Source organism: Apteryx mantelli, chromosome 1 (genome assembly GCF_036417845.1).
Source record: "Apteryx mantelli isolate bAptMan1 chromosome 1, bAptMan1.hap1, whole genome shotgun sequence".
NCBI lineage: Eukaryota > Metazoa > Chordata > Aves > Apterygiformes > Apterygidae > Apteryx > Apteryx mantelli.
Window position 1 is genome coordinate 19112805 of NC_089978.1, and position 25495 is coordinate 19138299.

Consider the following 25495-nt stretch of genomic DNA (forward strand, 5'->3'; position numbering starts at 1 on the left):
GGCTCTTTACCCAAACTGCTTCACATGCCATTGATTCCTTCCTTCCTTCCTGACCCACAGTTTCATACTGCAAACAGCTTTATCTTTGCCATCTGCAATAATCAATCAGATCTCTATTCCAGTTAGCTGGTGCATTGCAGGGAAGCTACTGCAGCTATACCAGCATAACTGGTATAAAAGAATGGAGAACCAGGCCCTTTTTCTTTGAAACTATTTACCTTGGGCCCAGCTGAATGCTGGCCTTACTGATTTCCATGGCCAGCATTTTACACACTTAATCCTTTTTCCTGTAATTCACTGAAGTAAAATAAACACTCTGCAGAGTTACTATTTGGGTTTGGCCATTATTTTGTTAACATATGCACACAGTGCTAGATACTGTTAATAACTCAGTCAATAAATTCAATAAACGTTTATTGTGCTATTTTAAAAGAGGTAGTAGCTACAGCCTGCATTAAAAATACCTCCAACCTGTAAAAGACCAGACAATGGAGGAAGCACCACAGGCCTACAGCTTTTCCAGAACCACACACCAGTTTCCCTGATCATAGTAACTTTTTTGAACCCTCACACAATCCAAGGATCTGCATGCTGCTTCCAGTTCTCCTTCACAGAACACATGATAATAACGGTGGAAAACAGGGCTGAGTTCTTGGGATTCCTTAGAGCCAGCTGGAAACGACAGTATATCAGCACTTGCCCCCTTCTTTTTAGTGTCACTTTTCAGGTGCCAGGGAACCAGCAAGTCTTGAGAGTGGAAGGAGGTTCGGTTAGTGTGAACAGGCAGTCTGGAGTCTGCTACTGGCTTTGCATCACAGCCTTTGCCCTTAGAGTCATTAAGGAGTTGGTCAGAACTTGCTGAGTCTTGGCTGCTGCCATCAGGCATTTGATCACTTAGCAGTCCCCGGGCCGTGTCAGTATTAATTTCCTCCTCCTTGCCTTTACTATCATTCTTTTCCTTAAGGTATTTAGACTTCTGTTTTTTGTATTCTTGTTCCATTGCCCAGACATAAATGAGTGCTGTTCCACCAGGTCTTAGAAGACGGGCTAATTCACGGATAGTAGCCAGTCTCCTCTCCTATAAAGGAAAAAAGCAAAAGTGTGAAGCTAGTATACAAACATGCATACAGGTGAATGGAACCAGCAGTGATTCCTTCTTACTGTCCCCACAATGTACAATAAAGAGGAATTTTTTCCACCGTTCATTTTGGAAAGTGTCCTTTTCTGTCTGACATGTATAAGCATGTCATATCATGCTCCACTAATGGCCAAGAAGTAGTAAATAATTTATAATGTAGTCCATCTCTACACCCATGAGCCAAGCTATTTTCCTGGACACAGTTCTCTTTCCATTTGAAAATAGTGTTGACCAGGATTTCTGGACATGTCAGCCCAGCTGGAAATGACACACAGTCTCTTCAAGAAAGCTGATCAACTTCTAAAATCTCAGACTCAAATCTACAATGCCTGATGATACAAACACACTCTAAGTCCACAGCCAGAGGAGTCAGATTTATGGCTTAAACACAGGTCCTCTGACCACCTTCAACAATGACATGGCAGCTTTCTCCAAAACAGACTGCTTCATACTTTTGTATACAGTGCATGGAAACATTTGCTGTATTTCAGGTATGGAGACACCATGTGGCTGCCCTGCAGATTATGACTCCACGGTGGTAGAACTTGTTACAACTTCTGTGAGTAGAAGCTTACACAGCCCAGAGACATGGCAGACAAATGGGCAGCATCCCTGTTGTTCTTTGCAGATGGAGAATGAAGGCACAGAGGAAAAAAATAAAAATCATGACGTGTTCAAGATCTGAGCCAGGAAGTAACACACCTCCTGATTCCCAAAGCAGGGCCCCCTTCTCCAGTGTCATTAATTGTAAGCAGAACAAAATGAAACACGAATGTCCAGAAGGTCAAAGTGCCAGGAGGAGCAAGGGCGCCTGATAAGGAGAGGGGGAATGTGAAGAGAATGTCTAAGAAGCAGCAACAGTGCAACAGCTTAACTCTGCCCTGACAACTGGTTACGCCAAATGCAAAACTCCTCTTTCCCCCCTTTTTTTCTTCTCTTTTGCTTCCAAAAAACTAGCAGGGTTTTTTTTTTTGTTTTTTTCTTTTTTTGGTAACATTTGAGGCTGTCTGCAATACAGTGATGCACAGCAATGTAACGGTACAGAGGAGCACAGAGAGAGGGGTGACTTACTGCTGTTGAGAAATGGTGGATTACAGCAATAGAGATGCAGGCATCACAAGAACCACTCCGGATTGGCACTGACAGGGCATCACAGACAAAAGCCTGGAAGTCTTTTTCTCCGCAAATATCCACAAGGTTTTTGCTGCGATCACAGCCAATCTGTTACAGGAAGCATTTCATTAAACTTTTCATAAGAGGATAATTACAGGACTGGAAAATGATTTTCACTTGATACTTATAGTAATAGAGACATCTTAATCTCCTACTGAGGCAACACATTTTAGTTTAAAATAAAAATGAGAGAGAATAGCCTTAAATAAGAGGAATATGTGATTCTTGGATATGAACAAAAAGAAAAAAAAATTAAACTTAAAACCGAAAGATGGAAGATTGGCTATTAGACAGCTCAATATAGCACTTGATTTTGAAACATCGTAAAGCAGAACAGCTCTGAGATTAACTTTCCCCAAAGAAATGGGCTCTTTAGGTATCTTAAGACCAGAAAAACAGCAAAGGAAGAGGTGACCTTCCCTAACTTCAGTATTTTCTTTTCCTTTCAATTGCTCTTCGTAACCTGACAACATTTTAAGCAGCCAAATATTAAACTCTCAAAAGCCGAATCTACAAGTGCAAACACCAATCTAGTGACTTTGGTGGCACCACTGAAGTATCTGTTGCACAGCTTCACTAACCACCCAGGTTTTGTCACTTCAGTATAAGTAAGGAAGTGCTCAGTCACAGTTCTTCACTCTCAGAACCACAATAAACAGTTTAAACTTTCATAGCCAGCACAACTAAACTTTCACAGAATCACAGAATCACAGAATGACTGAGGTTGGAAGGGACCTCTGGAGATCATCTAGTCCAACACCCCTGCTCAAGCAGGGTCACCTAGAGCACATTGCACAGGATTGCATCCAGGCGTGTTTTGAATATCTCCAGAGAAGGAGACTCCACAACCTCTCGGGGCAACCTGTTCCAGTGCTCTGTCACCCTCACAGTGAAAAAGTTTTTCCTCATGTTCAGATGGAAGTGTCTGTGTTTCAGTTTGTGCCCATTGCCTCGCGTCCTGTCGCTTGGCACCACTGAAAAGAGTCTGGTCCCATCCTCTCGACACCCTCCCTTCAGATACTTGTACACGTTGATAAGATCTCCTCTCAGCCTTCTCTTCTCCAAGCTAAACAGGCCCAGCTCTCTCAGCCTTTCCTCATAAGAGAGATGCTCCAGTCCCCTAATCATCTTTGTAGCCCTTTGCTGGACTTGCTCCAGTAGTGCCACATCCCTCTTGTACTGGGGAGCCCAGAACTGGACGCAGTACTCCAGATGTGGCCTCACCAGGGCTGAGGAGAGGGGGAGAATCACCTCCCTCGACCTGCTGGCAACACTCTTCCTCATGCACCCCAGCATACCATTGGCCTTCTTGGCCACAAGGGCACATTGCTGCCTCATGCTTAACTTGGTGTCCACCAGCACTCCCAGGTCCTTCTCCGCAGAGCTGCTTTCCAGCAGGTCAACCCCCAACCCGTACTGGTGCATGGGGTTATTCCTCCCTAGGTGCAGGACCCTGCACTTGCCTTTGTTGAACTTCAGGAGGTTCCTCTCTGCCCACCTCTCCAGCCTGTCCAAGTCTCTTTGAATGGCAGCACAGCCCTCTGGTGTATCATCCACTCCTCCCAGTTTTGTATCATGAGCAAACTTGCTGAGGGTGCACTCTGTCCCCTCATCCAGGTCATTGATGAAGAAGTTGAACAAGACCGGACCCAGTACTGACCCCTGGGGGACACCGCTAGCTACAGGCCTCCAACTAGACTCTGTGCCACTGATCACAACTCTCTGAGCTCTGCCATTCAGCCAGGTCTCAATCCACATCACTGTCCACTCATCTAGCCCACACTTCCTGAGCTTGTCTATGAGGATGCTATGGGAGACAGTGTCAAAAGCCTTGCTGAAGTCAAGGGAGACAACATCCACTGCTCTCCCCTCATCTACCCAGCCAGTCATTCCATCAGAGAAGGCTATCAGATTGGTTAGGCATGATTTCCCCTTGGTGAAGCCATGCTGACTACTCCTGATCACCTTCTTTTCCTCCACATGCGTGGAGATGGCTTCCAGGATGAGCTGCTCCATCACCTTTCCAGGGATGCAGGTGAGGCTCACTGGCCTGTAGTTCCCTGGGTCCTCCTTCTTGCCCTTTTTGAAGACTGGGGTGACATTGGCTTTCTTCCAGTCCTCAGGTACCTCTCCTCTTCTCCATGACCTTTCAAAGATGATGGAGAGTGGCTTAGCAATAACGTCCACCAGCTCCCTCAGCACTCGTGGGTGCATCCCATCAGGGCCCATGGATTTGTGGGTGTCAAGTTTGCTTAAATGATCTCTAACCCACTCCTCCTCCACCAAGGGAAAGTCTTCCTCTCTCCAGACTTTCTCTCTTGCCTCCAGGATCTGGGGTTCCTGAGGGCTGGCCTGAGCAGGAAAGACTGAAGCAAAGAAGGCATTCAGTAACTCTGCCTTCTCTGCATCCTTCGTCACCAGGGCACACACCCCATTCAGCAACCGGTCCACATTTTCCCTAGTCTTCCTCTTGCTGCTGATGTATTTGAAGAAGCCCTTCTTGCTGTCCTTGACATCTCTAGCCAGATTTAATTCCAAACGGGCCTTAGCCTTCCTCGTTGCATCCCTGCATACTCTGACAACATTCCTATATTCCTCCCAAGTGGCCTGTCCCCCTTTCCACTTTCTGTAGACTTCCTTCTTCTGGTTGAGTTTTGCCAGGAGCTCCTTGCTCATCCATGCAGGTCTCCTGTCTCCTTTGCTTGACTTCCTACTCATAGGGATGCACTGCTCTTGAGCCTGGAGGAAGTGATGTTTGAATATTAACCAGCTCTCTTGAACGCCCCTTCCTCCTAGGGCCATAACCCATGGGATTCCTCCAAGTAGGTCCCTGAAGAGGCCAAAGTTTGCTCTCCTCAAGTCCAGGGTTGCGATCCTACTTGGTGCCCTGCTGCCTCCTCGCAGGATCCTGAACTCCACCATCTCATGGTCACTGCAGCCAAGGCAGCCCCCAACCTTCACATCTTCCACCAGTCCTTCTTTGTTTGTTAGTACGAGGTCCAGCAGCACACCTCTCCTTGTTGGCTCCTCCACCACCTGTGTCAAGAAGTTGTCACCAATGCTCTGCAGGAGCCTCCAGGACTGTTTGTGCCTAGCTGTGTTGTCTTTCCAGCAGATATCAGGGTGGTTGAAGTCCCCCATGAGAACCAGGGCCTGGGATCGGGAGGCTACTTCCAGCTGTCTGTAGAAGGCCTCATCGACTTCCTCTTCCTGATCAGGTGGCCTGTAGTAAACACTCACAACAGTGTCACCTCTGTTAGCCTGCCCTTTGATCCTTACCCATAAGCTCTTGACTCGCTCTTCATCCACCCCTAGGCACAGCTCAATACATTCCAGTTGCTCTCTCACATAAAGAGCAACTCCACCACCTCGCTTTCCTGGCCTGTCTTTCCTAAAAAGCATGTAGCCATCCATGACAGCACTCCAGTCATGCGAGCTATCCCACCATGTCTCTGTAATGGCAATGAGATCATGGCCCTGCGACCGCACACATATCTCTAGTTCTTCCTGTTTGTTCCCCAAGCTGCATGCATTGGTGTACAGGCATTTCAGGGAGGTGATCGAGCATGCAGGTTTCCAAGTCCAAATGATATGAGCTACAGGAATCATTTCTCATAAAATGATTTTTTTTTTCACTTTTGAACCTTCCTCAGTGTCCAAGTCAAAGATGGTAAGAAAAAGCATCAAGAAGAAATTTTTTATAGACTTTCATAAAAACAATAAATCCAAACTGATCAAGATCCTTCGGTAAGAACAAATGGAGCGAGGCATGCCTCATTCACATTTTCAGATCTGCCATTAATGTTGAACAAAATACTCAAAGCAAAGCCCTGCTACCAAGTCACATTTCAAATTCAGCTTGCCTGAGAAAATGGAATTTACTTTTGTTTTCAATAAATTGGCAAAAAGCAGATAGCAGAGAACAGATTCAGATTCCTAAATAATTATTGCTGACAGTGTTTCTTTTATCTGACATAAAAAGAATACTAAAACATCCCTGATGAAAGAATAGCAGCAAACAATTTGCTCTGGTTAATTAACCCAGCAGAGATGACAGTATTGCTAAAATTAAAAATCTCTTTTGCAATGATTGATGAAAATAAATACATTTTCCATCATAACTTTTCACTTTATCAGTTCAAATTATTTTAGCTTTCAAATCTACAATCACAGCTTTGAAGAAAACCAGGATTCTGTTCCAGTCCCATTTCCCAAGAGCTTCCAAGAAAGCTCTATTCTAGTGAGGCCCCTGAGTTTTGGTCCAAAGTCCAAAAAACAGCACTGCAAATGTGTACATACTATCCTGCCCAAATATCTCAAAACAGACCTGAAAAGATCAATTGTGTTATTGTCTTCTTTCCATTTATTCCTTGACCTCTCCTCTGAGTTTATTGAAGCACTGACTGAATATTCATTATGAATAAAAGCGAACTCTTGTTTACTTAGAAGTAAACACACATCTCTGTCACTTCACACTGGAAGCCAACTGGAGTGTCCATAAATTACTCTCATCATGGATTGGATTTAATTGACAACCTGCATGTTAGAGATTCCACAGCTCATTTTTTCCAGCGCCTTCAACTACTTTTGCAATGAAGACATTAGCATTCAGTAATTTAATAAAAATCAAAGGACCAAATTCACTACCAGCAGAAAGAGGAGGAAGAAGAATACTCTCATCTTCCACTAACACAAGCTTGCTCAGAAAGAATCATTTTGGCCCTACGTTTCTATAGCACAAAGCAGCTGGATAAAGGAACTCAATCCTCCTCTCCTAAAACGACCTTGAAAAGTACTACACTGTATGTTGATGAAATTCAATGAACTGAGAAGGAGAACAAAGGCATGACTGCCAGAATGTGAGGTCCTCATATGCATCTAAATTATACCAAATAATTACGAAGTCAGGCTTACTTGTAATGTCATACTTATTAAAGTGAATCTACACCCAAAGCAAAAAGATTCCATCTTGCAATGAAAACGGAGATCTTCAAATGGAATGATTTGAATGCCAGCTGCTCTAAGGTATACTAGGCCTAACTTTAAGGCAAATATTATAATAGGTGCTGCACGTTTATGCATAAATGCTAAATACGGGGCATCACCACAAGTCTGGTACTGGAGCTAAGCAAATTTAGTATCCTTACTAGAATTACCTCAGAATTTTATTTTTAAAAGAGTTATAATCACCACATGCCTGAATTTTATAGTTTGCAAAAACACCTATTAATTCAAAATCAATATATATTGGTTTCAGTCTTTTAGAAAACTATAAGCTAGCATAAAGCACGTAACTTCAGTGATGCAATGCCATCTTACAGCTGGAAAACCAGCCTATCATTTTTATGAATATTTTGGTATTTCTCAAAAGGAGAGAGATGTCTCATTACAAAACATTTACTGCAAGAGAGAGACCCAGACTCTACTTTTCTTCTGTCACTTACTGATTTCTACATGCTGAAGCAGGATGAAGCTTTGGTATGATGAAGCTTCATTTTCAGAAATCAGTTTGAATAATATTTTAATTTAGAATAGTTTTACTTTTCTCTCCAATTTAAAAAAAAAAGTAATCAAACCATTAAAAACAATCTCAAAACATAACTGGAATGCTTTAATTTTTGCCAGTTCATTTTTCTAAGTCTTATGCTCAGCACAGGATACTGTCCTGGCTGACATCCCATCTAGAACAGTAGAGAAAGGTAGAGGAATTACTATTAGTTTTAGTGCCCAAAAACAAGAGAATTCAGTACATTCCTTGGTGAGGTGTATATATTTCTAAGGTTCCCTATATCCTATTATCTCTGTGAGTCTTCTCAATCATTTCTTACACCTATTCTCCTAGTTCTCCAAATCAAACGCCTTGCTTGAGCCATCTGATATCTCATATATATCTCAAATAGCATGGTTTCATTCAGCTGAACCCACTCATAGCCAGCCCACCTCTCATCAAGTGGCTGTACACCTTTTAATATTTCCTCAAAGGAGGTCACTTTCTCAAGTTTCACTGGTTTTACTTCAGGCAGCCACTCCCATGTCTTTTTGGCAGGTGCCTTCATACCTCTCTTCACTGCTTTTCATGATGGGAACAACAGCCTACAGAAGCTCCAGAGTGGACAAGGACACCTATTTGTTGCGACTCAGAATCCCCTTAGGCTTTTTAGAGGGATTTTAGCCACTGATTTTAGTTGTATCCAGATAAACACTGACTGCATCCAGCTCTTGTTTTAAGACAGAAAATCTGTCTTGGTATAAGCCACATTAGTCTCGAGGCCTGCAACTCTGCAAGCGGAACCCCAGCGAAGACAAAACCTTGCAGAAGACACAAAGGTGTGTGATCATTCTGATATATTAAACCCTGTAATTTAGGGCACATTGGGAAACACAAACCTTTAGACAGATGAGAAAAATAACAAAAAAAGATTAAGATGGGGAGAAGGGAGGGGAGAGAAATGTTAAACCTGTGATTTGCCCAAGTTTCCAACAGCTCCATAATGGATTCCTGGGAATGGGATAACAGAGGCAGAATCCCATCCTGATCCTCTGGGTTCCCAGCAACCTCACCTCCACCGCTTCAGCCAGGAGTGGCTGCTTTTCAGTGATGGCCAAAATAATTTTTATAAAATCTGTTTAGTGCAGTGGTTTGGAAGGGATCATTCGGGGCCAAAACACACTAAATAAATAGCTTACTTTTCAATGTTACTGCAATTCTGCAAAAGATAAATCCTCCTGCAAGCTTAAATAAAGATAAAGACAGGTCGATGTTGCCCACCATTATATATTTTCTCTGTATGTTATCTCATTATAACTAACTCTACCTGGTAGAATTAGTTCATTTAAGTCTCTAGAAACCTGATTGATTCAGCTCATTAGAAACTGATGAAGAAAACTACATCTAATTCTGAAATGCAACCACCAAATGAAATTATTTGTTTCCCCAGAGAAACACCTCAGCTATAACTAATAGCATGAGAGGCTCAAGGAACCAAATTACATTCCAGCACACACACACACACGTAGAAAAAGAGACAAGAGCACAGTCACAGCAAGAAAAATGTCCTTGCTCCAGTTGGTCTGAGTCAGGCCTTTAGCATTTCTTTCACGTACTGCTTTGTTTTTCCATTGCGTACAGTCAGGGTGCCTGTTGAAACAAAGCGCTGTGTCTAAAATGGGAAGTCCATTTCTCAATGACAAAGCATCAGAATCTAGTCGAGTAATTCAGTGTTCTTTCTTGTTTTAGTCCCTGCTGCCCAGTTCCTCCTGAGCTCTCTTCAGCCCAAAATCTCGCATCATCTCAATGACTCCTGTTCACTGAGAGAAAAGGGCAGGTAAGGTTCCTCTGCCTTCCCTCCAATCACTAAAATGCACCATGAACTGGCTCCAGGTATACCTTTGTCAGTTAGTTCTATCCTATCTGCTTTTACTTGCTACTAAGTCTCTTGAAAGGGCATCTGTTCTCAAGTAACACGGACCCAGTGCAATAAAAATGCATCCACGATTACATGGCCAGCAGAAAATCTTCAACCCTCCCTCTTCCCTATCGCCTGGCAAAACCAAACATCTATACAGTTCCCATTGATCCCAGTTTGGGATGGTAATGCAGAGAACAGAGAAAGAGATGCACATCTCTGCAACAGAATGCCTTACAAGCTAATGTCAAATACAAGCAACATTACTCATGAGTTGAGGTTCATAAAATACATTGATATCTTTGAATGACAAGCCAAATAGAAAAGAAATTTCTGTATTAAAGTCAACCACTTGGACTCCTGCATTGCCATCAGTTTTCTTCCTAGCTTCAGTATTCTGGCAGGTAGAGTCATTTCTTTATACATAAAGATCTGTCTATACATTTTCAGTCATTTGTTCCTGGATTTCCCACCAATGCTTTAGTTCAATTAAAAGTGTAAACCACAAAACTGAAAGGTTGCAATGTCTTTCACTCACACTGTAGCTGTGTGTGGATATTGTACCTTCCTATGGGGATTTACAGATCACCACACCTATCCGGACACTGAAACTGGGAGACAGAGCTAAAGCTCATAAAAAATGATGAGACACATCGCAATGACATCGACAGGCTCTGGAATGAAGCTTTTGTGTTGTTGGGGGCAGGAGGGGAGGGGGAAAAATGTACCATTTTTGTAAAAATAAAAGCCCTGGTTATAGATATGAACATTTAGCTTGAAAACACATAAATAAAAACTGTCAAAATAATTCTCCCAAATAAGGTTGGAGGATGGGGGAGAGGATTGTGCAAAAAACTAAAACCATTTCTCTGGCTCTTCTGCATTCATTCAAACAAAAAAACAAAAAAGCTGGGAGAGACAGAAAAAAAAAGCAATCTCAGACTTTATTAGATTCCATCTTTCTTCAGACTTTGTCCGAACTACATCAGATTGGATTCCATCTCTTGCTCAAACATTCTTAACCTGAATTTCTGAAATTGCTGTTCTTTATTGTGTGAGAATAATGCAGCCATTACAGCACTGACATTTTCACTGAGCGTGCCTGGACTCATGCTCAGTTCACTGTCACACAACAATAGCCAAGTAGATAAGGCTATATGTAATCATCAAAAGAAACTGAAGCAAATACAATAGCACAGGCCATTGCAGGGACATTTTCAGACATATTAAAACTTCAGAAGAGCTACCTTAGCTTTGGTCTACCATTAGAGCTGCTACTTAAAGCATCCTATCTAAAAATGTACAGTAACCTTTAGAGCACATTACTTGTCTTCAGAAACTGCTTGCCTCAGGTCATTTTGTCAAATTTTCAGTATCTTTGGGTAAAAATACTCCAAGCTGCATGGTTATATTGATAGTGCTCTACCCAAGCCCTAAATAACTCTTAATTTCTCAGCACCGCTTTATTGTGTCTTTCCCAACAGGACCTAGGCTAAGGGCTCCAGTGTACTGCGCGTACAGACTCATGAAAAGAGCCACAACAATTGTTTCAAAGGAAAAACTGCAGCAATGGATGAAGATTCTGCCTGGAGTTTCCCCCCTGACGAGTCAAGAGGAGAAAATGGGGGACAAAACTGATGGCCTGTATCTAAAGAGCATTCCCCTTATCCCAACAATGCATCTGATATATGAAGCATATTCTGCAACCCCTCACCTTCAGATCCATGTCCAACCCACAGTAAATGGAATTAACACAGAATCACAGAATGACTGAGGTTGGAAGGGACCTCTGGAGATCATCTAGTCCAACACCCCTGCTCAAGCAGGGTCACCTAGAGCACATTGCACAGGATTGCATCCAGGCGCGTTTTGAATATCTCCAGAGAAGGAGACTCCACAACCTCTCGGGGCAACCTGTTCCAGCGCTCTGTCACCCTCACAGTGAAGAAGTGTTTCCTCATGTTCAGATGGAATTGTCTGTGTTTCAGTTTGTGCCCGTTGCCTCGCGTCCTGTCGCTTGGCACCACTGAAAAGAGTCTGGTCCCATCCTCTCGACACCCTCCCTTCAGATACTTGTACACGTTGATAAGATCTCCTCTCAGCCTTCTCTTCTCCAAGCTAAACAGGCCCAGCTCTCTCAGCCTTTCCTCATAAGAGAGATGCTCCAGTCCCCTAATCATCTTTGTAGCCCTTTGCTGGACTTGCTCCAGTAGTGCCACATCCCTCTTGTACTGGGGAGCCCAGAACTGGACGCAGTACTCCAGATGTGGCCTCACCAGGGCTGAGGAGAGGGGGAGAATCACCTCCCTCGACCTGCTGGCAACACTCTTCCTCATGCACCCCAGCATACCATTGGCCTTCTTGGCCACAAGGGCACATTGCTGCCTCATGCTTAACTTGGTGTCCACCAGCACTCCCAGGTCCTTCTCCGCAGAGCTGCTTTCCAGCAGGTCAACCCCCAACCTGTACTGGGGCATGGGGTTATTCCTCCCTAGGTGCAGGACCCTGCACTTGCCTTTGTTGAACTTCAGGAGGTTCCTCTCTGCCCACCTCTCCAGCCTGTCCAGGTCTCTCTGAATGGCAGCACAGCCCTCTGGTGTATCAGCCACTCCTCCCAGTTTTGTATCATGAGCAAACTTGCTGAGGGTGCACTCTGTCCCTTCATCCAGGTCATTGATGAAGAAGTTGAACAAGACCGGACCCAGTACTGACCCCTGGGGGACACCACTAGCTACAGGCCTCCAACTAGACTCTGTGCCACTGATCACAACTCTCTGAGCTCTGCCATTCAGCCAGGTCTCAATCCACATCACTGTCCACTCATCTAGCCCACACTTCCTGAGCTTGTCTATGAGGATGCTATGGGAGACAGTGTCAAAAGCCTTGCTGAAGTCAAGGGAGACAACATCCACTGCTCTCCCCTCATCTACCCAGCCAGTCATTCCATCAGAGAAGGCTATCAGATTGGTTAGGCATGATTTCCCCTTGGTGAAGCCATGCTGACTACTCCTGATCACCTTCTTTTCCTCCACATGCGTGGAGATGGCTTCCAGGATGAGCTGCTCCATCACCTTTCCAGGGATGCAGGTGAGGCTCACTGGCCTGTAGTTCCCTGGGTCCTCCTTCTTGCCCTTTTTGAAGACTGGGGTGACATTGGCTTTCTTCCAGTCCCCAGGCACCTCTCCTCTTCTCCATGACCTTTCAAAGATGATGGAGACTGGCTTAGCAATAATGTCTGCCAGTTCCCTCAGCACTCGTGGGTGCATCCCATCAGGGCCCATGGATTTGTGGATGTCAGGTTTGCTTAAATGATCTCTAACCCGATCCCCCTCGACCAAGGGAAAGTCTTCCTCTCTCCAGACTTGCTCTATTGCCTCCAGGATTGGCCTGAGCAGTAAAGACTAAAGCAAAGAAGGCATTCAGTAACTCTGCCTTCTCTGCATCCTTCGTCACCAGGGCACACACCCCATTCAGCAAAGGCCCCACATTTTCCCTAGTCTTCCTCTTGCTGCTGATGTATTTGAAGAAGCCCTTCTTGTTGTTCTTGGCATTCCTTGCCAGATTTAATTCCAAACAGGCCTTAGCCTTCCTCGTCGCATCCCTGCATACTCTGACAACATTCCTATATTCCTCCCAAGTGGCCTGTCCCCCTTTCCACTTTCTGTAGACTTCCTTCTTCTGGTTGAGTTTTGCCAGGAGCTCCTTGCTCATCCATGCAGGTCTCCTGCCTCCTTTGCTTGACTTCCTACTCATAGGGATGCACTGCTCTTGAGCCTGGAGGAAGTGATGTTTGAATATTAACCAGCTCTCTTGAACGCCCCTTCCTCCTAGGGCCATAACCCATGGGATTCCTCCAAGTAGGTCCCTGAAGAGGTCAAAGTTTGCTCTCCTCAAGTCCAGGGTTGCGATCCTACTTGGTGCCCTGCTGCCTCCTCGCAGGATCCTGAACTCCACCATCTCATGGTCACTGCAGCCAAGGCTGCCCCCGACCTTCACATCTTCCACCAGTCCTTCTTTGTTTGTTAGTACGAGGTCCAGCAGCACACCTCTCCTTGTTGGCTCCTCCACCACCTGTGTCAAGAAGTTGTCACCAATGCTCTGCAGGAGCCTCCAGGACTGTTTGTGCCTAGCTGTGTTGTCTTTCCAGCAGATATCAGGGTGGTTGAAGTCCCCCATGAGAACCAGGGCCTGGGATCGGGAGGCTACTTCCAGCTGTCTGTAGAAGGCCTCATCAACTTCCTCTTCCTGATCAGGTGGCCTGTAGTAAACACCCACAACAGTGTCACCCATGCTAGCCTGCCCTTTAATCCTTACCCATAAGCTCTTGACTCGCTCTTCATCCACCCCTAGGCACAGCTCAATACATTCCAGTTGCTCTCTCACATAAAGAGCAACTCCACCACCTCGCTTTCCTGGCCTGTCTTTCCTAAAAAGCATGTAGCCATCCATGACAGCACTCCAGTCATGCGAGCTATCCCACCATGTCTCTGTAATGGCAATAAGATCATGGCCCTGCGACCGCACACACATCTCTAGTTCTTCCTGTTTGTTCCCCATGCTGCGTGCATTGGTGTACAGGCATTTCAGAGAGGTGATCGAGCATGCAGCTTTCCCAGGAGGGGTAAAAGAGGGTCCTCCATAGCCACATCCCATGCACACTTCCCTGGCTGCATTCACCTGCTGGAGGCGTCCTGACTTGAGCAGTCTTTTGCCAACTACCCTGGCACTATAACTCTCCCCTTCCCCCATCTTTCCTAGTTTAAAGCCCTCCTTACCAGCTTGGCCAACCTGTTGGCAAAGACCCGCGTGCCCCGCCTCGTGAGGTGGATCTCATCTCTTGCCATCAGTTGTCGATCTTCAAAAAGGGTCCCATGGTCGTAGAAACCAAAACCCTGTTGCCAACACCAGCGGCGCAGCCAGTCGTTAACCTGGAAAGTCCGTCTCCTCCTCCTCTCATCCATCCCCCTCACTGGCAGGATTGAGGAGAAAATGACCTGGGCTCCCAGACCCTTGACCACCATCACCAGAGCTCTGAAATCCTGCTTGATGGTCTCCACTTTGCCCTTGGTGTCATTGGCACCCACATGGAAGAGCAGCAGTGGGTAATAGTCCGAAGAATGGACGAGCCTAGGCAGTCTTTGCATGACATCTCTCACACGAGCCCCCGGCAGGCCACAAACCTCTCTAGACATGAGATCTGGTCGGCAGATAGATGCCTCCGTCCCCTGCAGCAGGGAGTCCCCCACAACAATCACCCGCCGCTTCTTCTAGGCATTCCGGCAGAGCACAGGGTCTGTTGTCCCAGGTACTTCCCTTGCAGCCATGCCCATCTCCTCCTCATCCTGGAGGGCACTAAACCTGTTCTTCAGCTGCAAGTCTTCGGGAGGAGTAGGAGCCTTTCTCCTCCCACAAGCAGTGACCAGTTTCCAGCCTTCTTCTATGATGTTATGATGTACCGTTTCACACGGCACAGAGCCCTCCGGCAACTCCACTGCTGCAGGGGGTTGGGACTCCTGAAGCTGCACAGTCTCTGAAAATACCCTGTCTATCTCTTGCTCGACTTCCCGGATGCTGTGCAGCCTACTGATCTCCTCCTGTAACTCCCTTACCTGACGACACAGCTCGCCAACAGCAGCACACCTCCTGCAGGAGAGCTGACTGCCAGCCCAGGCCTCCCGGAGAGGCCCCAAGCACTCCCTGCAGCCTGAGACCTGTAGAGCCGCATCTACTGTCAGAGGGTCGGTCTGGGTCGCAGCCTCTGACACAGCAACTCCAACAGCCACTGGGGAACTTGCTGTGCGGTGTGTCACAACCATAGCTGCGGAAATGTACACCACAGGGAACAGAAACGAAGGTTCCTTCGCGCACCCTTCTGCGCAAACTGCTGCGCAAACTGCTGCGTCTGTTCGCTGCCTCTGTTAGCTGCGCTCACAATATGAGAAATACACAATATGAGAAATATGACTGCAATCAGACCCTTCCATTGAGCCCAAATAAGAACCCAGAAGGAACACAAAAAGACAAAAAAACTGCTGCTTTCTCCGTCAGATAACAAGAACGGTTGAACTTGCTGGCTCATCCAATATACTGTACCATACCAAACCAAAGAGACTGGCTACCAGTGATAATACTGATACATCACTAACAGATATTCTACAGTGCTTCTTATAGAGCACTATGGCAAGGAAACAGAGGTAAAATTTCATTAAGGAATGAATGCATACTGATTACCCACAAATCTGTATCCACCAAATAAAGATCTGACATCAGTCACTTGCACACTTACAGAAACTGCAAACTCTTTTAAGTAGTATCTTGCTTCAAATAATAGTCATTACCGGTTGCTTTAGAGAAAGATGCACAAAAAACATCAGGACATATCCTCTAATAAGTTGACCAGATGAAAAATGTCTTGCAAAGTCCTGTCTGCTGGCACTTTTCTTCAGGTCAAAGAATAGGGGTTTGGTTTACTTATGAACAAAGTGCTCTTATGTCTCTTACAAGAGTTTGATCCTTATGACTATTGCTCAGTGCTTGGCTTCACTGGTATTTTGTGACCACAAGTTTTATCACGTAAATGGAACCAAATGGGTCACAAGTATTTTGCTTCCTCAGTAGAAAACAGATTGCTGCACACTTTAATCTGCTCCCAAATTGTCAGGTGCCCTTGGATTGTCTCGTTGTCCTCACTAGCAGGCAATTCCTAACAGTAACACGGAGGGGCTGGTTTTCATTTGACTGCCAGCAGATGCAAGTTCTTTCTTCCCCTTAGCTGGTTAAATGTGGGCTCCAGAAAACAGAAAATGGTCCTGGGAGGTTCTGAATACAGCATCTTGCAGAGATTTTGGCTTAAAAGCCTACCACATACAAGAGCAATTTACCATATCCATTCTAGGACCAGGTGACCTACATGATTCCCCGGAAAATTTTTTCCCTCTGGTTAAGTTTTCTGATTCTTCTTACAGGAAAGTGTTCAGTCTGGAGTGAAAGACTGAAATGTATTTAACATTAACAATTATTTTCAGGCTACAGCAGTCAGGCATAAGCATGCCTACCTACAAATCAGCTGTTTTTTTCTAGCTTATAAGAGCAGTAATGGAAATAAATGCATTACAAATACAGATAGGGCTGTAAATAACAACTTATATTTTATAGCTGAATATAAATAGCAGGACAGAAACTCCTGAAACAGATAAACAAGTCTGACTTTTGTATTAATAATGAATGTTTTGCCTTACATAGAAGTTTTCAAGCCTGATGGATTTCAAAGTGTTTCATAGTCCAAACACATAAAAGATTCAGACAATTCTGAACAGGGGACAACAGATAGCATAATGCATACCTCTCAAGAAGACTTTTTTTTGGTAAAAGGAACAACAGAAAGTTTGCCCCTCACTAAAAAGCCTTTGAAATATTTGCAATAAAAACAGTCTCTTGATTTGTATCTGTATGTGCCTCACATCTCCGAAATGGGGAGGCAGAGGAGTAAAACTGGGTTAAGTACAGACAGCAAGACAGGGATGATGATGATAACGTTAGCAAGAATTATGTCAGGACTGTGGAAAAGTGAGGAAAAGGAACGAGAAAAGGAAAGGCCAGAAATCTGTGCTGAAGTTAACACTCACCCTTGAATCTTACGTGGACTTATTTATTGGGCCTGTGCACAGAGAGTCAGAGGTGGGACAGCCAAAAGTGACATGATTCACAAATGAGCCATGCCACCAGGCCAAAGAGAGCTAAAAGAGGATATGTAAAAAGAACTACTGCCTATGGAGATTTCAGGGACATGTACACTGCATCCCCCACCCACCAGCTAAGTGAAAAACCTGTTGGAAGGACTCAAAACTGCCGAACTATTTTCCCTTTGAGTAAGCTTCTTCACAAAAAATGCCCAAAACGTCCACTACATTTTTCAATCTACTACATCCATTACAATTTTTTTTATTAACATATTTTGACTTGCAAAGCAAAAGTGGCTTTGAAAAAGAAAAGGGTAATGCACATAGTGAATGGATGTGGAAACCTAATGCAATTGGTAATTGATCTTGGATCAGGAAACAGCTTTCTGTTCTTGGCACTCTTCCCACAACTAAAGCTCCAAAATACTACAACTGCATGATGGAATAAACATTAATACTAATAAAAAGAGAAAACAAATGAGAGTAGCTACTTACCATGTACAAATCCTTGTTGATGCCCAGATATTTCCCATTACCACAACCAATATCAGCCACTATTGCCCCTTTTGGTAAAGACCTGAGAAACTCTACAATTTGCGGCCACGGGCTATGCCTGGTACTGCTGAAGTGTGCTGCAATCTCTTCATACACCCTGTGCACATGTTCCTGTTCCAGCTTTGAGGCCTCCATCTCACTGAGGGGAAATGAAGGTTGCCCCTGTCTTTGCTGTCCTTTCTGGCTGTCACAGACAGACGAGTAAACTAGAGGTAGAAACAGATAGGCAAACAAGAAAAATTTTAACAGTCATTCCTTGTTGGTTAAACTTATTTAGCAAAAAAAAAGAAAAAGTGGAATCTTAATATGCAACATATGCTTCATTCCTTCTTTACCTTTTAAAAACTGAAATGTAGGTCAAACTGCAGAGGTGTCTGATGACTTTAAAACAAGTAATCCTTTCATGTTTACTAAAAATCATTTGCAAAGTGATCTTTCACCTTGCTGCCCAATATTAACAAGGCTTGTGCTTTCAAAACTGAGGCATTGCCACTAACATCAAAGATCATGACAGCACTACAATACAGCCTCTGAAATTCCAGTGAAATTCTGTTCTGAGGACATAAATGGACTTCATTTCTGCATAATTGTTCAGCCACCTATCTATTATTTCTATTATTATCTGTACTGCCCTAAGGTACTTGTATCGCTCTGTCGCTGCAGATCAGAGCGATTCTCATTTTCTAACATTCTTATTTTCACAAAATTACAGTCCCCTTCAAATAAAATATATTCAAAACTGATGGTAACCTGAGGAACAGGGGATATTTCTATATTGTTTTGTCATTCTGGCACTTGAGGTCCCAATAAAACCCAAGATCCCAGATTACTTGTCTACCTCTGGACCAAGCCAAATGTCTTCCTGCACAGAGAAACTCCAGCAATCATATGGATGCAACCAATTCAAGCCATACGGTATGACTAAACTGAGCCCATTCAGGAAAGGTTTCCAGGACTGCCAAAACTACCCAAAGGGATACACTGATTTGCACAAGGTTTCACAAAAAAGCAGCATCAAAAAAGGTAGCCAAGACCTAGACTGTATTCCAGCCTTTGTATTAGCCTTAGATCCTCCCTCTCTGAGAGGAAAAATAACACAGCATTCTGGAATACATTTGCGTGGGTAATTTTACATGGCATTCTGTTTGGCAGTTCCTATATCCACTTTTATTTTTCAAGTCCAACAGATGAGATGGTTGCCCAAACCCATTCTGCCCTACAAAGTTAAGCACAGTCATGTCACACAAAGTTGTGCTTGGAAACAAGTATGCTCTTCTTCTCAATCACTCATCACCTCTCAAGTATTGCAATTTTGTTTAAGGAGAAACAATACCTAGAAAGTTTTGTTCTTTAGCATTTAAGGTTTCAGCTTTGGGGGTAAGCAGCTGTTTTAAAAAATATTAGAATGCATATTTTACACAGGGTTCAAAACAATGCTTACATATTGGTGGTAAACAAATAACACTTTTGACTTAAAGATCACCTCATGACACTCACTGCAATTGCAAGGGCTTCTCCTCACTTTCCTGAATGTAAATGATGTCCTTGTTTCCCTTCGATTTAATGTTAAATCTCCAACATCAGCAGTGATTGTTCCAACCTTCTGTCCAAGCTCAGATGCTTGAATGACATCATATTTTCGGGGTGTAATCCTAACACACAGTAACATAAAACAGAGAATAATTTTATTTGCATCAGAAAAAGGTTGATCTTTTTAAGAAGGCAATTCTTAAATACTGTGACAAGTGTGATTGCAACATGCTATTTAATGTACTGCTGCTTCTAAGTTTTCAACTTATTCAGCTTCAGAGAAAAAAAAGAGGTGCCAACACATCAACCAATGAGGTTAATTAAAGAGACTCTTTATTTGCAAGGAATTACACTTCCCTTCCTTTCCTTCCCTACCTTCCTTAAAGTTCTGTTGCTTATTTTCCACGACTATCTGAAACATATTTGTTAAAGATAAAAATACACTAGTAAAAATAGCGGCTATGGACATAAAAGAATAGCATTGACTAGTTCTGCACTAGCAGATTGAATTTTTTTGTTACAAACCAGCCTCTTCAATGAATTCTGATTTGCAACAGCATTGCCTTTTCACTTTTTCACTGCAGAAGATGCAAAGAATGCAGCACTTTGGTGATATGCTAAAATGCCTAAAGGGAGTAACTACACTGCAGATCATCTTTCTTGACCGTAATCTATCAATCAAGTGAACTGAGCAGAGCACCTTAAATTACTTCTGGATTTGGCACAGATTTTAATGGAAAACAAATACATTTTTGCAAGGATAAAATTCATAAAATTAAAGTGATTTGGAACTTCTCTGGGGTGACAGAAGTTTCAAGTAATTTTGTGAAGAGATTTACATTGTGAAAAGGTACCAAAAATGTGAATTTTGAATAGCTCTGCTGAAGATGAATCTCTCTCAAAGATGACAAGAGGAAAATGAGAAAGTAAAATGGGAAACTATGCAAAAGGGAAGAGATACAGCTGCACCCACATGTGGTTTACCATCGCTTGCACATGGGATAAAGTAGATACTCTTGGAACAAAACTGAAACTCTTTAGGGAAATAGCTTAGCACTTCAAAGCTGTTAACTGTCACACTAAAATGTTTCCTAACTTATTCATCAAAGAGATTAATGCAGAAATTTCCTCAAGACAAAGAGACCGTCTCTAAGGAACTGGCCTCACAGCAAAGCCCCTTCAGAATTGCTGACTTCAAAGCACTTGACTCCGAGCAGGACAAACTCACAGTTTAAAACTGACTTCCATATTGGTTAGCCGAATTTAACCCTCGTACATTGAGCCAATAAGGGGAAAGTGTCTTACATCTTTTAGTAAAGCACAGCATTCAGTTTCAGCTCAAATTTCTATTGGAACTTTTTGGCAGGTCATGTGAAACTGCTGATCAGTGCCTGTACTTAACCAAGAGGAGCGATCGGCTTGCCAAGAAGGCTGCCTGATCAGCATTCCAGTGCTTCCTTTATACCATCTTCCCTATCACAGTGAAGCCGATCTTTAATCCAGGCACAGGGAGAAAGAGTGCAGCACCTGCCTGGAAATCAGGAAGCAACAGATTAATATTCTGTATAAATCTTGCACAGAGGAGACATGGAGCAGTTCTGAAGATGGAAATCAGCCACAGGAAGGATGGGCTCTAATAAAAAACTGCCATGTCCCACAGCAGTCAATGGAGCTATGATAAAATAATAATGTGAGACTTCACCAAGATTTTGTCCACAGTAGAACTTCAAGTCCTGAGATTTTGCAGACTTTCCATTGGATTCTGTGTTTACATCAAGTTCTTTTTGTTCCTGCAGCAAAAAGCTACACATGCAAGAGCTAATATCTTCAGAGAGATGTCTTCTTTTTCAAGGTGCTACAATTTCAACCTACATGATTTCCTTTAGCCTGGGCTACGAAAAAGCCTCTAGATGAAGGCTGAGCTGAAAACAGGATTCCCAGTGTTCAAAAATAAAATGCTGCACATCATCCTGCTTGGCACAGACTTGATTTGCTGTTGCAGGGTCAGGAATGGTGGTTTGCCAGATTATCCAATCAAAAAGGAAACTCAACAGAAAAAAACGTAATTTTACTTTTACCAATGAGACAAAAAGAGGACATATCCTTCCACATTTCCTTTGTTCTCCATGATGAAATAGTATAACTTATTTCTTAACTGTATCTCTCTCTTTAAGAAATGCATGTTTTCAAAATGAACAAAAATCATTTTTCTGTGTACCTTGTTAATAGAGTTAAAATAAAGTCTCTAATTCCTTTGGCATCCAAATATACAAATTGAAAACATTTCCAGAAAAATTCTAAAACTGAACCTCTTGCTCTAATTTGATTTGTGAGGAGTAGATAAAAGGCATTACAAATGATTTTAAATATATCCTGACATTATGTATGCAAATAAATTGACTACACTTGCTTGTAGGATGATTAATCTTGTTGATTGCAATGCCATGCTTCACTAGCAAGCTACGTAAGTCTGTTCTGTTATCTCCACTCTCTTTAGTGTCCTTCCTTTCAAATGTTATTTGCAGAAAGTGTCCACTTAGCAATAAAGTCTTCACCAGGTGAAGATGTGATCCTGAGAAATACCTGGTTTTAAAACGAGCAAGTATTAGAGAAAAAAGAAGGTAACTGGAACAAAATTAAAAGGAAGACATAAAAAGGGGGTATTACCCCTTCTGAAATAAAGAGATCCCAGTATCTATTTACCCCAACTGAATATCTGGCCCCACTACTACTTTACAAAATATTTATCATTCAAAAAAACTATTTATAGGAAAGACAGATAAGCACTGGGGACAGAAATAATGGTACATGGGTAGATGGATTTGGGATCTTCATTTTGAATTCAGCCTGTACCTTTGAGTCTCAAAAGATAACCATCTTTTTGAAGGTACAAGTGAAATTAAGTAATGATCTCATCCCAGTTCTTAGTAGGCAGGTACACAACTGCAACTATCCCAACTAGACTGCCTGCTGGCAATCACTGTCAGTGCCCTGAGCGCATCCTTCCTCCTCCTGGGGGTTTGGCTGCCAGGGCTCAGAGCCAACTTGCGCAGAGCACAGCTGGTGGCCATGAAGAAAGCTGTCGTGAAGAAAGCCAGTGGCCTCAGCAAGGCGTACCCCTCCTTCCCCTGGGAGCTGCTTCTCGGCTGAGATTCCCCCGGCCTTGCCTGAGCTACAGGCCCAGATGCATTGCAGCCGTGTCCGTGCCTGGCCAAGACCCCGCAGACTCAGACCCGACCCATGGACCAACTGCCCAGCCCAGCCCCAGCCCCAGCGCTGCTCAGCCATCACGGGGCTGTGTCGACCCCAGTTACTCTCACCAGGCCTGATCCCAACCCCAACCCATGGGCCTTGGCCTGGCCCAGCCTCGGCTCATCCCTGGTTACCCTGCTCCCTCGCGGGGCGGTGGGACAGGCCCTGGCTACGAGGCCCAGCCCTGCTGCCACCAGGAGCCCCACCGATACCGGCACCTGGAGCTGTCAGCTCGTGCTGTGCCCTGATAAGGACAACATTGAGGCTAGCAAAGTCATTGAAACGGAGACCAAACTAGGTTCTCAGAGTCGTAGATAATCCTTCCAAAAGAAGACTGACAGTATTTCACAGAACAGAAGCTTATAATAAGAAGCTTAAAATGCAGGTATCCATGTTCGATCTTGTACACCAATAAACAAAGGGCTTCATTGCCCTGGGCTTCTGTAATGATGCATGTCAGAAGCGACAGCTGTTTTTTATAAATATTTAATTTAATGAGGGGTATAAGTGGTCTATAAAAAATGAACAATGTAAAGGTCACTGGGGAGTCCTTATTCACCCTTCTTCACACAAATCAACCAGTAAAATTAAAAGGCAGAAAAGGATTTGGTGTTTAATTTACACAGAATATAATTAGTCTCTCCACTACTGTAACCAGTGACTGTTTGGGTCAAACAAAGGAAGAAACATTTCCCCTGGGCCTTTCTAATATGAGGGTTTACATATTCTTCTGAAGTGCACTACTGTCACTCTCAGAGCTCACCAAGCTTTTACCCTTTTTACCAACTTCAGTGCTCCTATTGTAAGTATTTCCCCATGGTGCACGACTTAAAAAGAGTGTATTTCATCTTCATAATAAGCAAAGCCTCAAGACACACTTCAAGAATCTCTTTTTCAGGATCCCACACCTGTTTAGAACAACGCAGCCTTATCAGTAGTCCAAGTGGCCTTAAGGCAACTGGAAAAAGCTCAGGGATACTGTCCTTTGTGCCTGCCCACGCCCTCCAGGCAGAGCAACTCAATCTCTTAAGGCAATCCTCCTCAAAAAGACTTTGACATATGTGATACATTCAGAAAAGCTGTGTACTGAAAAGAGGGAAGAGAAATGGTGAAGCTAATTCCACTACCTTCAATTCCTTGCCAGGTTAAGTCATTGAGGGCTTTGACACCAAAGATGAACATTACAGCAACTTCTGAGTGAAACTTAATTTGTGACAGTAGGAAGAAACTGCAGCTCAGGGACTGCTGATTAGCTTCCCAAAACTAGCAATTTTTCAATTTAACCTGAGCAGCATCTGGGCATAGGAGGGAATTTATATAGTTAATTATAAAAACTCTACTTCATTTCTTTCAGAGCAATTTTAAATACAGAATAACATTAACAAAAACAAACAACACATATTCTTCTCCTATTATCAGCAATGCAGGGGCATTTACATGTACCCATGCGTCCACAGGTATCTGGATTCTCCAGCCATCACCAGCAAACTGCGTCGGGGCAGCATAATTGCCACTGTATGGCCATCGGGGTGTTTGAAATCCATCACAATCTAAAAAGAAAAAAGAACACCCACCACAAATGAGTATAACTTTCCCATACACATGCCAGCCATTCTACAGTTCTGGCTTTGTCTGTGCAATGCGTTAATCAGAATATTGCCATGAAACAGCTACGTACTTCCTAGGGAAGCAAAAGCCTCCATGTCTCTATCCTGCACCTTTAAGATGTCTGACTTTCAGAACTGTGTTCAAAAATCTGAGGCAATCACATACATACACACACACATACATATTTGTGATTTTAATTATATGCATAATTATAATATATATAATTTTACAAAGTATTATTAAAATAAATATTGGGTTTTATGTTGTACTTTCACAACGATAGCTTTCTTTGTGAGAATCTTTGTGTGTTTATCCACATAACATTCTTACGAGGTAGGAAAGGATGATTACCCCTCCACCAAAGACAGCTAGCTAACACAAAGACAGGGGTCATTTGCTGAAACCCAGGCATCTAAAAGTCAGGCATTTAGGTTAAGGCAGTCATCTAGTGTCTTTCTGTAAAGTCTACACAGACAGAGACAGGTAGGTATCTTCCAAAGAGTGATTCATCCTAATTTAAAGTATACAGCTAAGTGGTGTGGGATGACCCTATGCCCTCTGAGAACGCCTATCTGCCTATCCGTTCACAGCAGATCAAGCTGAGACAATTAACTCAGAGTAGATACATAACATTTAGATAACCAGTATTAGGTAAGATGAATCATTTCCAACCTGCCCACATTCTTACAGAGGTTTGCAGCACAGGTACACGCGGTCTCCCAAGATCCAGACTAACACGCCATCTACCAGATCATCCTTTTATTATTTGCCACCTGGCTTCTAGTCATAGCAATATTCTGAAGCAACACTTTCAGCTTTATTCCAATTTCACAGCCCAGATGGCAGTGCTACATTTTGCTTCTGTCTGGGCTAGGAATGTTATCCTTTTACACTTCCCAAATGAGAGAAAGTCTTGCTGTGGAAAATAAGCAGCAGGTCATTTAAGCAAGCCAGGTGAATTATGGAAGATTTAGCATAAAAGAAAACTGATCAAAAACTATTAAAGTCAGTGGCTCCAGCTACACTGGAGAATGAACACCATGAAAGTGCTTCCATCTGATTTGTAACCTACTAAGCGTATAATTTAAAAGCAGACTTATTACAGTATGCCAGATTGAAACAAATTAAGCAGTTCTGCTTCTCTGTGCAGATGT

At 43.4% G+C, this 25495-nt stretch overlaps 1 protein-coding gene across 4 annotated transcripts in view; it reads right to left on the minus strand.

The window, feature by feature from the left end:
• Positions 1-425: 425 nt before the first annotated feature.
• The window catches only part of ALKBH8 (alkB homolog 8, tRNA methyltransferase), a 57848-nt gene continuing 32778 nt past the window's right edge, over positions 426-25495 (minus strand). Inside the window, exons 8-12 of one of the 4 annotated variants that reach the window (XM_067289638.1) lie at positions 24177-24283; positions 19449-19603; positions 17892-18157; positions 2210-2359; positions 426-1078 (exon numbers count right to left, since the gene is read on the minus strand). In XM_067289638.1, coding sequence (XP_067145739.1) covers positions 509-1078; positions 2210-2359; positions 17892-18157; positions 19449-19603; positions 24177-24283 — 1248 coding nt within the window. In that variant the 3' untranslated portion in view covers positions 426-508. Of the gene's footprint in view, positions 1079-2209; positions 2360-17891; positions 18158-19448; positions 19604-24170; positions 24284-25495 lie in introns of all 4 variants that reach the window. The other 3 variants (XM_067289637.1, XM_067289640.1, XM_067289639.1) reach the window with 3 other exon arrangements.